The 13,377-nt window shown below is 29.6% G+C and overlaps 2 protein-coding genes across 2 annotated transcripts; both read right to left on the reverse strand.

Moving 5' to 3' along the window:
• Positions 1-3,942: 3,942 nt before the first annotated feature.
• Positions 3,943-6,639, reverse strand: LOC105618335. Its single transcript, XM_012199881.1, has 5 exons — positions 6,488-6,639; positions 5,867-6,180; positions 5,240-5,504; positions 4,459-4,799; positions 3,943-4,259 (listed from the first exon to the last, which is right to left on the reverse strand). Exons 1-5 carry the CDS (start codon positions 6,637-6,639, stop codon positions 3,943-3,945), a joined length of 1,389 nt encoding a protein of 462 aa, XP_012055271.1.
• Positions 6,640-7,380: 741 nt separating this feature from the next.
• On the reverse strand, positions 7,381-10,105 carry LOC105625967. The gene is made up of 2 exons (XM_012207278.1): positions 9,169-10,105; positions 7,381-7,712 (listed from the first exon to the last, which is right to left on the reverse strand). Exons 1-2 carry the CDS (start codon positions 10,103-10,105, stop codon positions 7,381-7,383), a joined length of 1,269 nt encoding a protein of 422 aa, XP_012062668.1.
• Between the last annotated feature and the right edge of the window lie 3,272 nt (positions 10,106-13,377).

The raw sequence follows: 13,377 nt of genomic DNA on the forward strand, positions 1-13,377 counted from the left end.
TTTATTATTATATTATATATATTATTATGTGTGTGTGTGTGTGTGTGTGTATATATATATATATATATATATATATATATATATGAAATATATGAAGTATGAAATATATATCATCAATTATTATAAATATTTTTACATAAACTTAACTGTATAATATCGTTAGTAAACATTTTAGTTAGTAAATGTAATCATATGTATGTTCTATAAATGAACTGATTAGTTTATAATATATTCGAAACCAACTTCAAAGATTTGCATACCATTTAAACTCGAGCAACATAATACGGTCGTTTTACTAAAGTGCTCATGCGTTTATATGAATTTCGCCCATCAAAGAAGGTTCACGATTAAAACTGCGGTTAATCCCATCCATCCCTCCTCAGCTCTCTCGTAACAGCCGCTCTTTAGCGTTGTTTGGTTTTATTCCACTAAAAAGCCCATCTGCAAGTGAAGGACGCAAAAGAGGAGGAAACAATTTAGTGAGAGAGGGAGAATGATAAAAAGAACAATGAATATAAGCAGAAGGGCAGTAAGGGGCAGAAGAAGGGAAAGCTTGGAAGAGAAAAGATGTAAAGAAAAAGAAAAGACGTATACAGTAAAGGCGAAGAGAGAACAGTATAAAAGAGATTTCTTTTATTATTTTGTCTATACACTTCACATAGAATATGAAAATATTAATTTTATAAAGCAAAGAAAACAGACGATTAAGTAATCTAAAAAATTTTCTGTAACGTTCTTAATTCATTCATTATGAATTGTATATTTTTTTATTACTATTCTGTTTTTCTAAACATAAATTGCATGATTTGTATAAATATAATTTAGAATTTCTTTATTTTTGTTTTATACTAAGAGCGATTTTTCAGAACATAAAATAAATATATAAGCAACGTCAGATTATTTTAATGTTGGTTAATTTCATATTTCTAAAGAATGCATTATAAATGTATGTACTAATGAAACAAGTATAAAATACCATGTGGAAGACTGCATGTATATGAGCGTAGTGATTTAGACAGAAAGATAAATATATGGAAAGTGCGATAAAGCAGATAGCAAGGCGAATAGATAGACGGGACAGAGAAGGGATGGTTAACGAGATAGGGCGATAGAGAGAGAACGAGCGAGTTTACTGGGGGTAGGGTGAGACCCCACAAAGGCAGTGGGGCTCTTTTGATTCGCGAGCTAATTGGAATGCCGCGGATGCCAACGACGATGGAGCAGGGGTTGGGATACCCTCCACTGGAAAGTGGGGGTTGCAGGGCTCTTGCAAGTCCCGCTGTAATCGAGGGATAGGCGGAGCTTACATCTCGCACAGGGTTGTAGCGCGAGATATCGAAGCTTATCTCGCCTTCGTTTTTTCGCCTTGTGACGATTTCGATCTCATCGTGTAGCTTTATCTATGCAAAAGCTTCTTTGTACGACGATTCACTGGTTTCTAGAAATTTTGTAAATTGTTAATTTACCTGAAAACGTAAAGGAGATAGGAAAAATTTTAACCATAATAATTTTATCTTTTTTTTCTTTTTTAATATTTTACCTAACTGTATTTCATAAAACATATTTTTAAGTTTTATTTTTATGTAAAAGTTAAAATTTTTTTTTACGATACAGTTTGTGTGATATTCCAAACTCTAAAATTTTATAGATTATTACAACAAAAATTGAATGAAATTATCGTGTTATTTTCCTTAATTAAATTTTAAAAAATAATCTTGTACAATAGCTTTCTCTCTAAATTAAAAATAAAAGAAACAATTTAGCAATTTATATAAATTATTTTATTCATTTATAATTTCGAGAAAACACATGCATATGAGAATTTATGATTTACCGATAATGAGTTTTAAAGTATATATGATGATGTTAATTATAGAGAGGATATCATAATAGCAATAACAGCCGTACCAATTAATTTTGAATAAATGGAATTTGTAATAAAATGGTACATTACGAATTGATTGATATCTTTCTCCGTATCTCCGTAATGGCGAAGTCTACATGATTGTGCATCAAGGGCTTTTTGTGATGCTTTGACACGGGTCCTATGCTAATTTATCACGGTGACAATGAGGCTTCCACGTAACGAGCGAATATTAGTTACTAACCATCATCCATGTCAAATTTTTATATAAGGGAATAGTACGCGTGATGCAATTTATGTGTGTATTAGTAATACATATTACTACATAGTCTTTCATAAATTTTATAACAAGGCAAATATTATACTTTTTGAGATTGCTAATATTTCAAGATTATTAAAGATTAAGATTTATGTCAATAACTCTATCAAGTTTTTTTATTTTTAATACATACATCATTTTTTGTAAACTTTTTATTAAAAACAATAGAATCTAATTTTTCATATAGAAAATTCATATAGTATTATATTTAATACTTCATATGTTCATACATTTTATGAAATATATTACATATTCCAGATTTAATTGCATCTTTTTGTAAATGTAAAGTTTCTTTATTGCATACAATAATTAATTATATTTTTTGTAAAAATCTAAATTTTTTTATTGCATTTCTTTTACAACAAACAACATCTACTTCTGATAGTATAATAAGAATATTAAGTTTATAATTTAATAAAGCATTTTTCAATGTAAATATGACAGAGCGTTATTAATATTTAAATAAAAGCTTCAGTCAAAGCTTTTCTTTTACGTTCGATTAAGTTATATAAAGAGGTATTCCCTCTTTTCTAACTTTAACCACAAGCGAAATAAAAATTATTTAAAAACTCATACAAAATGTAGAGTGATTCTCTTTCTATTACATTATCCATAAAATTTGAAATGTCTATCTTTCGTAATCATAAAAATGTCTCATAATAATTTATGCCTTCGTAGCATAACTTTTTTATTACACTACACAAAATACATCTGCATGATTCAAAAGACTTTCATCTAATTCTATTTTTTTGTCAATATTAAAATGCTGTTGAATAATATTTGTTGTGCTTATAGCTTATTTTACTTTTTGACAAGGTACATAAAAAAAATCCAGATTAAATCCAGATATGTAGAAAATAGTTAATAAAAAATAATATGAACATTAATTTAGGTATGGATATTAATTTGGGATCAATTAAACATACCATTTATGTTTAATGTACAGATTGAGAGTTTATTCTCGGTTTAACATGTATGCGTACGTCTATCGTATAATTAATTATATAATAGTATCACGTATTTACAGTAGATTTGTGCGCCAGTGCCAAAAGACATAAAGTGTTTATCTCTTCAAAATTACAATGAGAAAAAATGTTAAATCGCTTCATCAGCTCTATCGATTTTATTCAGTTTGTATGTACATTGTGAAATTAATTTTTCATGCCTTTGTAGCATAACTTTTTTAATTACACTACACATAATACATCTACACGATTTGAAAGACAGTTACAAAAATATATGTTAGACAAACGGTAGAAGAGAACTGACTGTAACTAGAAGTAGCATCTGTGGATTGTGTTACAAAGTGCAATATCATTTTTCATTGTTTTATATTTCTTTTAGTTATCAGATAATTTTATATTTCATCACGTTTCTCGTTTAGCGTGTGACTATATTCAGTGACAGATAATCTGAAAATAGCGCAATGTTCATTTTAAGAATGTTCATATTTGTTACCTATTTTTTACTGATAACAAAATAGTTAATTTTTATTTTTTAATAGTCGGACGATTCCATATTATAACATACAATAATTTATTTATTAAAATTATTCTAAAAGCTTTATTTCAAAAGATGTTATTTTAGTAGACACAAAATAAATTTCATTATTTTTTAAAAATATTAAAATTTTTAAAGACAGAATTCAAATTCATGTATGTTCATCAATTATTCAAAATTAATATTTTATATCTATAAAACATTAATTTTCTTAATCTTTAACAATGGCTCATAAAAGTGATAAAATTTAGGAAAATATTTAAGAATCATAACGAGCAGATATTCTAGTTGCGCCTTGTACTGCCTGTGCAGAATGTCTGGTTCTATCTCGTGAAGTGTTTGGCGTATCTTTGATATATCTGGATGGCATCCGTGCGAATTCATGCGATATCTCATCCATTGGATGTTTTTCTTCTAACGTTTCGTACAATGGTATATTAGTATTCCTGGGACGTCGTGATTTCATTGAATATAAAGCTGAGGGTGGAATTTCACAAGACCCTATATTTCCTTCAAAGTGATGTTTCGGCTTACAATGGCTGCACCAAGATTGATCGAGTATCTCCGCATCATCGCCTGAAAATAGTAAGAAAATTAAAGAATACTATAAATATTGATATTTATATAAAAATTTATGATGAATTTAAGACTTCAATTCAAAAACTTGATAATGAATATAAAACTAATTTTAAAAATTAATTAAAAAAGGTAATGGTTGTAATGATAAATAATCAAAGTTAATATTACTGTACTTTTTTAAATGTTGCTAGCTTACCAAAATGAGTCTTCGTCGAGAAGTGAGGATTAATCTGGAATCTACAATTGTTCCTTCTTGAAGTTGATGGTTTTTTGGTTGAGATAGTACCGCAACGACTACACTTTCTTCTATCAGCAAGTTCTGCCTCCGTAAATGACTTTATTTCTGGTCTTGTCCGGTGACTCGGTTGAGTTAGCGAAGCCATTGTGTCATATCGATCTGTTGAATTCTTTTGCGGAATCCAATTTTGATAGCCCATAGATAATCTTCGAGGAGAATTTTTCACTGCTTGAGCCGTGTACAGATCTTCCTCTGACAACGTTTCATGGATATCGCGCTCATGTGCATTATGATAGTACCTAATCATACAGGCACCTCGCAGAAATTTGACGTATCGATGATAGAATATGTATGATTAAAGAGAATATCAAACCAAAAGCATAATACAGATAATTTATCATTAAGCTGTTTAATTACAATGTATCCTGTTTAACGTGCGTTTATGTCTCTAATTTCTAGCGATTGTTACTTTGTCGTGCACAATCCATTTAGTTCTTCATTAGCTTTGAATGGACTGTCCACGCAATAGTGCGATTAAACTAGCATAAATTGAGGAATAATTGGAATTAACTAAATTAGATGAAGCAAGCATAGTAAAATATATGTTTATAAGTATCTGATCTTAGTAAATAGATAATAAGAAATTATATTTTCCAATTGTAAAAGCATTAAATTCATCGATTATTAAAAAAAAATTAAATAAAACAATTTTTCGTGTTTAAGAATTTATATTACAAACCTTGTTGGTAAATGATAAGCAGGATACAGTTTTGGTGGTTGTTGAGAACAACGAATTCTATGTGGATCTTGTTGCTGATTAATCATTCGCATTCGCTGTGCTCGCAACAATGCATCTTTTTTAACTGCATTGCGTTGTGTAGCTTGTGTTTCAGCAGGTGCATCAGATTCTTCATCTATTTCATCGTCTGCTTCCTGCTCATCGTATTCCTTATTGATAGACTCCTCGATTCTTTTATCATTTCGAAGAGATCGATTGTTCTTCACTGTAGAAACATTTTATTTCAAGAAATTAAATGCAGTCAATAATTATGTTGCTTTTAATCATTTTAAACATATAATTATTTTATAAATAAATAGCTTATTTATTATAGAAAAATTTTCGTATTTTCCCAATATTATTTCTCAATATTATTATTAATTTTTTTTTGTGTTTTTTCCATCTTTTTCCATCTTTTGTTTATTATAAATATAATAATAATTAAAATTGTTTAGTTCTTTTATATTCTTTGAAAGACATATTTGAATCATATATATAGATTTATTAATATTTTCTTATATTTAATAATTTTTTAAACGTAATAAAGTTTTATGTAAAAAAGAAGATAAATTAAATAACATTTTATACCTTCCTCTTCAGCGTTTTCTTCTAAATTATCTTCCGTAAAATTTCCTAGTTCATCATCGATATATTCTGTATTACTCTCATCTTCTTGTTGAGTTTTATATCGATCTTTATTTATAACATCAACATTATCAATACGATCTTTATTTCTAGCAGATTTTGTAGTAATCTGTTGGTATCGCTGTGGTATTTCCGCGTGAAGAGTAGAAGATTGTTTCGGATGTGTTGAGTATGGATAAGCGTTATGTTTTAAAGTCTTGTAAGAATTTGCGGAAGAATAATAATTCATCGATTCTGGCATAGGACTTTGTTGACGTCTAAAAATCACAAAACTATTTTTAACTCACTTTTATACAATTTTATCTATTTATGAAAGATTGAATTTTGATTGAATTGATTGAATTTTTTCCCTGGCGTTATATACAAAAAAGAGTTAAAATTATACTTTTAATAAAGTTATGCATTTAAATTCAAAATTTAACATAAATTTAAATAAAATTAAATCTTCGAATACTAACTATGAGTTGTATTCATTGCAAAAAATTTTAATTAAATATTTTCAATATATATATAAAAAAGATTATATGGAATGTTTCTTAACTTTTGTTATTTATTAAAAATTACCTGGTATTCTTATCAATGGTATCTTGATTGTGTACTCTTTGTGTATATTTCCAATATACATCAGGTAGAACTCTACCATCAATAGTTTGATTAGCAGACCACGTAGACGTATGTGGTGAAATGTACTTTTTAGATCTTCCAATTTGCTCCATTCTCGTCAGAAAGCTTGTATAGATATTTAAACTTTGTCAAAAATGAACCTTTATATTTGTAATTTCTTAATTCTCAAACATTATATTTCACTTTCTTCAAATTTTGTTCCTCATTGTTTATTCTATTTCTATTTTCACTATTTGCTTTTGGCACAATTCTTTATTATTATTTTAATTATTCTTTTTGTTTAAATTTTGCTCAAGTAATTTGTTTCTAATTATAGCAATTTGCTGATCACAAATATTTTTACAATTTTTTAAGAACACGATAAATCTTGTCGTATTTATCGCGTATAATATAATATGTCATATCGGTTTATTTTGGCAATTTTATAAGCTAAACTATGAAAGAAATGCTTTAAGAAATAGGAAACTCACTTTAGCACAATCTATAATATTAATATTTTTTTTTGATACACAGTTCTCTTCGTCACAATTTGTAATACAATTTCTTCAAAGAACATTTGAATTTTATAATGCAATATTAAGAGCTGACAAGATGATTAGCACAGAGATGAGAGTGACGAAAGAAAGATGCGACGTGGATATTTTACAAGAAGTTATATAAAATTATACTTCTTCAGGAGATTGCACATTCGAAATTTCATCTGCAACTACATCCGCATAGAATAACTTCTCGGCTTCCTAGGTTAATGAAATTAAAAGGATAGAGCGGCGTAGTTAAAGAAGGAACAAGGTGACAGTCACGATCTAGGAATGCATAGATCGTGATTTTCTGTTTCACCATTTGTCAGTTTCGTTGCTGTCTTCGTGTTCCAACGAAGAGTTCAACGTGCGCTGGAATTCATGCACTCTTTGACTCTGTTGCTCGTGATGCAACTTTCGCCACTTAATACGACGATTTTGGAACCAGACTTTAACTTGAGCCTCGGTCAGTCGAAGTGCGTGAGCCAAGTACAATCTTTCTGGGCCCACCATGTATTGTTGACGTGCAAATTCACCTTCCAGTCGTTCCAATTGTTCTGCCGTAAAAATTGTTCGCACCCTCTTCACTTTGCCTCCTCCACCAGAACTAGAACTCGAACTATTGCTCTTTGTTGAGCTTTCCTGACCTGAGAAAATAGCAAGTAAACATGTAAAATAACAACAAATAATATTTAATTATATCCTCTGCAACAAAAGTTAAATTACTATATTAAAATATATAATACATTTTAATATAATCTTACATTACTCTGGTCTTTTTTAACGTAATTACTCGCATGTTATGTTTCCATAATAATAATAATTATATCTCAATTTTTTTTGTTCTGTTTAATGATTTACAATTAAGTAAAGATGGATAATATTTATACACTTTTTAAATAAAAACACATGCAAAAATTGTTTTTAAATTGTGAAAAACAATTTGTGCTAAATATAATAACGTAATCAACATTTATACATTTAATAAATTTATAAACATGAGGTATCCTACATGAGTAATAAAAAAGTATGTAATAAGGTTAAGTTGCACATGTGCATTTAAATGTAATCCATCAATAAATTCCCGAAGATATATTAATAGATATTCTAGAAGATTCCACAAAAAAAAATATTATACCTGTATTTAAAATTAAGAAATTTTGAATACTATTACTTTCTTTTTGACATTGAAGATTTAGATATTTGACACATTCATTCTAGTAGAAACTAAAATTTCTCTGAAGTTAGTTATACGTTTTCGATTATCATACTGTATACATAATAGAATTTCAATTGTTTCTTATTCAATTAAGAGTGTATTCCATTTCACGCATGATACATCATTTATCCTTGTTTAACTTTCTGTGAATAACAAGAATAAACGATGCATCATGTGTGAAACAGAACGCAGCCTAAATAATACATTTATTGTATAGTAGTTTGTTAAAATATTAAATGTATTTCTTATATTTAGAGAAAATATTAGTGTTTCTTTACAAGTTTCAATTCTTTTAAATATTTTCATTTTAAAATAATTTTGATTTTAAATTATAATTCCTATCTTAATTGCGATTCTAATTTTAATAAATAAAGCTTTGAATTTTATGTAAAAACAACATACTAATATTTAATATTTATTTTATTTACATATAATAAGCAAATTTAAATGTTTAATTTTGTTTAAAAAATTTTTACTTTTTTCTTACTTGTTTACCTTATAACATAGAATATTTTTATTGTATAGTCACTAATAAATATTATGACAAATAAATAACATCCTATGAGAATTTGCGTTATAAGAATTAATTGAACAATTTTAAAAATATGCTGCTTTAACATTGAAATTTAAAAAAATTTTAAAAACATTGAAACTTTAAAAAGAAATTATTTAGTATTAATTAATTGTAATTTAAATAATATTTCTATATAACTTTCGTCTTTGATTTAATTAGGTTGTATAAACAAAAAGGTATAATTAATAAAAGTCAGAATTAATAGACAAGTTAATACACATTCTGGTAGCAAGTTGACGTTAAAATGACGACAAAATGACGTAGCTTGCTACCTGGGCATATAATAAATTTAAAAAAATGTTATAAATACCCTGATGTTTTCTATATTGTTGCTGTTGATTTCGTTTTTCTCGCTGATTGTTCCTTAACCCCAAGATTGCGTCGATAGTGAAGGACTTCGCTTGTTGTTGTTGCTGTTGTTGTGAATGTTGCATGTGTGTAATCGAATGCGAATGCGGCACTTGCGTTGACAAATTTTGCGCGGATAGTTCTGTACCAAGTAGATGCGAGCGTCTCATACGCTCTAAAGCTATTGCTTCAAGATCGGGATTCCTCGGCTGTACTTGCAAGTTCCTAAATTCCTTGTGATCTAACATGCTCGAATTTTCTAGTAAACCAGCACCACCACGCAATCTTTCAAGGGCCAAACTGCTAATATGAGTATCCCTCATTCTATCTAGAGAAAAATTGAACTCTTTCATGCGATCGAGATTATAATTCTTGAGCAGGCCGAAGTCCTTTATTTCCTTTTCTACCACAAAGTTAAGATCCTTGCTATACCTATCTAAGGAAGATAACGACGCATGAGGACTCCTTTGCTTCGTCTCGCGCAAATTAAATAGCACATTTTTAGCGCTGGAATTTTTTGGTCTGCAAAGCGTTGCGGCGTCAGTCGATTCCTCATTCTCGTTCAATCTCTCCAATGGATAATTAATTTCAGTCAAATTATTGGCGGAGTAACCGAAATCTTTGACTTTATTCAATGTCATAGTCAAATTTCTGGTCGGATTTTCACATGGAAATTCATTGAATCGGAGAGACGTCCTATCGCCATCTTCAAGACTAAGATGAAAATCTTTCGATTCCGTCGATGCATCTTCTTTGGTTTTATCAATAGACAGATTCAGCTCTTTGATGCGCTCATAACTTTGAAAAGCTCTTAATTGAGATTCTGAATGGCTGCTGTCACTTATGCAATCCGATAAGTCTTCCGCAGTTAGTCTACCCGACGGATCATTCGTCTCCATTTTGAAATATTTTTGAAATTCTTATTTTACTTCAATATTTTCTTGATATGGATAATATATTCCAATCATATAGCCACGGTTAGCATTAAATGTTTATTAATATTTATCGTTACATAACACAGATGTTAATTTGACTTCAAAGAATACAAATAATTCGATAACGAATCACACAAAAAAAATTCGAGTTTCTTAAAAATATTATATTATTTGCATAAACATTTATCACAAATTCTTTCTGCAGAAATGGCGATCGACTAAATATATTCAATTAATTTTTCTTTTTCACCATGGTCATCAATTGATCACTGTCAGAGTTATAATCAGAAATACTAATACGTATTTATTACGTATTTTATACAAATTGTATCATCTTTTAGTCACATTAACTTGTCATTCATAATCTTTAAAACACACAATGTTAAAATCGAAAGTCATTAGATTATCATCACAGCAATGTTTATTATCGATTAATTATTATCCCATCATAAACAACAAATTCGCGCACTGTCACATTTTTGCAGATTCATTGAATAACTGTAAGTTGCTCAGATTGTCAAATGGTGAATAAATTGATGAATAAATATGAACGAAACGGAAATAAAAGCAAGGAAGTGGCAAAAGCACGAGAAGAAACAGTAGCAGTATCGGAAGACCGAACTACGAAAGCGCTTTCGACGAAGTATGATCGGACCGCGTTGGCGCTCTGCAGCATCCAAGGATAATGATGTCAAGCACGAGGATCACCGCTATCGGATAGGGTTGGCCAACGGGACCAAGGATATCCAGCTAATGATCCCGTACGTGACGAGGAGGGTATTCACCCGCCGCCTCATAACCCTCCTTGCCCGCTCGCCATCCCTAACAATCAGTCGACCGTTATGTTTCACCTCCGCAACCCCCAAATGGACCGCAGGATACCCCCTCGTACGGTCAATATTTTTTCATTCGACGAGAGAAGGCCGGGGCGCACGTCGTCGCCGAATTCTGGTTGGCCGGATTCTGCCATCACCCCGTGTCCAGGACACGCCTACCGCGAACATCGTGGGGGTTATTTGCGGGGAGTCTGTTACTTTTTTCTACCCTCTATCTCGAGCTATCCAGCCAGCATCCACCTCCGTCGACTCACAACCCGTTCTTCCTCATCGTCGTTCTGCGAAAACCTCCTCCGTCCCACCTAGCAGGCACCCATTAATAAGCTTTCGCCTAGACCAACTAGCTTACTTGAAGATGCTGATACTGACACCAAGCTTCTCAGAAAGCGTATCTGTGGAGACGAAGATGAGCGCGTGCGTGAACGTAGTTAGCGCCTTGCTTCGACCGCTCGTCAGCGATGTCATCCGCGTTCAAGACCTTCTAGTAATTAGGTCCTAATGATGATGAGGTAGTTTAATTTTGTTCGGATGATCTTTCTTATCTCGTCTTGGATTGAGATAGTCTTTAACATCGAAGAGTTCACTCGCTATGGATTATTGGGAGGAATTTCGCGCAATTTATCTTACGAAATTTCGCGCTGACTCGAGGAATTCTTGAGCTAATTACACAAAGATGGTAATATTATAATGAACATAAATTAATTGTAGAAAACTGTTACCAAAAGAAGAAATTTAGAATATTGTTGACATATTTTTTGAAATATTTATAGATAGAATTTTTCATGTAAGATATATTACATATATTACACGTAAAAATAAATCTTTGTTTCTGTAATTTATTTTTACTTATTATAAACATAATTGGTGAAATTATGTTTAAAAATATATTATTATTGAAAACGTATAGTTTCCTTTTTATAGCAAAGAATTGAATTCTAAAATATTAATGTAAAATAAAAAATATAATTTTCAAACATTAGTAAAAAGAAAAAAATTGCTAACTTACTACTTTAATGTATGTATATGTATATTTATCTACAGTTTTTATATAACTAAATTAAGACTAAAATGGTGACCATCATTATTAATATATTCTAAAGATGTCGAGGTAAATAAGTCCTCCTTAATTGCTTCATGCCAATCTGAAACTTCATCCACAATCCCCTCATTAGACGTTGACGGGTACGCGGGAATTTCAGTACCTTGGAAAACCTCTAAGGAGGTTACACTCGAGGGCAAGAGCTTAATTATGTCGAGGTTTTACATCATATCGACTTCATGCACGCACAGCCTTATCTTTTTATTGATGACAATAAATATATCATCTTAATAATACACGGTGCTTTAAAGTCAAAGAGAAGAACTGATTTATTCGAATTTAAAAAAATGTTATGTTAATTATATTTTTTTTTGCAATCCGTTAATGTGACTAATGTGTGTATAGTATAAGAGAGTAAAATCTTTGGATATTTCATAATTACAATTTTTTTAACATATGTATTCCTGTACGTAAAAATTATTTTCATGTGTATAAAAAATGTTGTAGAATTCTACTTACAATATCTAAATATAATGGGTGTTATTATATATAATAATAATATAATAAATTCACGTATTCCAACTGCCATAATGTACGCATACGCGTGAATAACACCTCTAATAAAAGTTTTACGCTCGAAAAGCCATTATGAAGTTAAGATTGAGCTATAAATTTCAAATTTACATTCAACTTTTAAGCTATTCTCTATTTTACAAACAATTTATAATTGCATCGTATATTTCTTATTACTTAAACCTTGCTATAAATTGCTTTACTATAAGGGATTATAACACCAATAATCTAATCCTTTTAAATCCAAATTTTTATTCATCAAATAAAGAATCTAAATCTTCTATAAATTGTTATAATATCATGAATATATATTTTTATATTTGTGTATTTTAAGTTAAATTAAATGAATTATAAGAGTTAAGAGATTTTTTAATTATTTTGTTAAAATGTAAATAATTATATATGTCAAATTTATATAAATATTTTTACACATACAAAAAAAAACATATACATTATTACATGCATAAAGAAATTTATTGTTTAATTACAATTTATTTATATTTTAATTCATGTAATTCATGTAGTAATTTCTTTTAAAAAATAAAAATTACACGTACGTAAAATTTTTAGAAAAGAAAGAACTTGTGCATCGTTAAGTTAATTTCTTCGCTGTCTTATTTTCACAATGCGTACTGGTCTGATAATTATCAGTTTTTAGATAGAGTATGTATATGTATGTGTGTTTGTGTATGTGTATGTGTGTGTGAAGGAAGACAGAAGCAGGGTGAAATTGGCGACAAATGAATAAATTAAATGGTAGCTCGTAGTGGGGGTCCAAAAGAATTTCT

The sequence above is a fragment of the Atta cephalotes genome, assembly GCF_000143395.1.
Source record: "Atta cephalotes unplaced genomic scaffold scaffold00001, whole genome shotgun sequence".
NCBI classification, from domain to species: Eukaryota; Metazoa; Arthropoda; class Insecta; order Hymenoptera; family Formicidae; genus Atta; species Atta cephalotes.

Bases quoted from the DNA above. Each gene is read 5' to 3' on its own strand.
- LOC105618335 (XM_012199881.1), bottom strand. From the start codon at position 6,639: ATGGAGCAAATTGGAAGATCTAAAAAGTACATTTCACCACATACGTCT. The intron at 6,181-6,487 runs GTAATTTTTAAT...TGTGATTTTTAG, and splicing joins ACCATTGATAAGAATACCAG to ACGTCAACAAAGTCCTATGC. The intron at 4,260-4,458 runs GTAAGCTAGCAA...TACTATTTTCAG, and splicing joins CTCGACGAAGACTCATTTTG to GCGATGATGCGGAGATACTC.
- LOC105625967 (XM_012207278.1), bottom strand. From the start codon at position 10,105: ATGGAGACGAATGATCCGTCGGGTAGACTAACTGCGGAAGACTTATCG. The intron at 7,713-9,168 runs GTATTTATAACA...CTATTTTCTCAG, and splicing joins ACAATATAGAAAACATCAGG to GTCAGGAAAGCTCAACAAAG.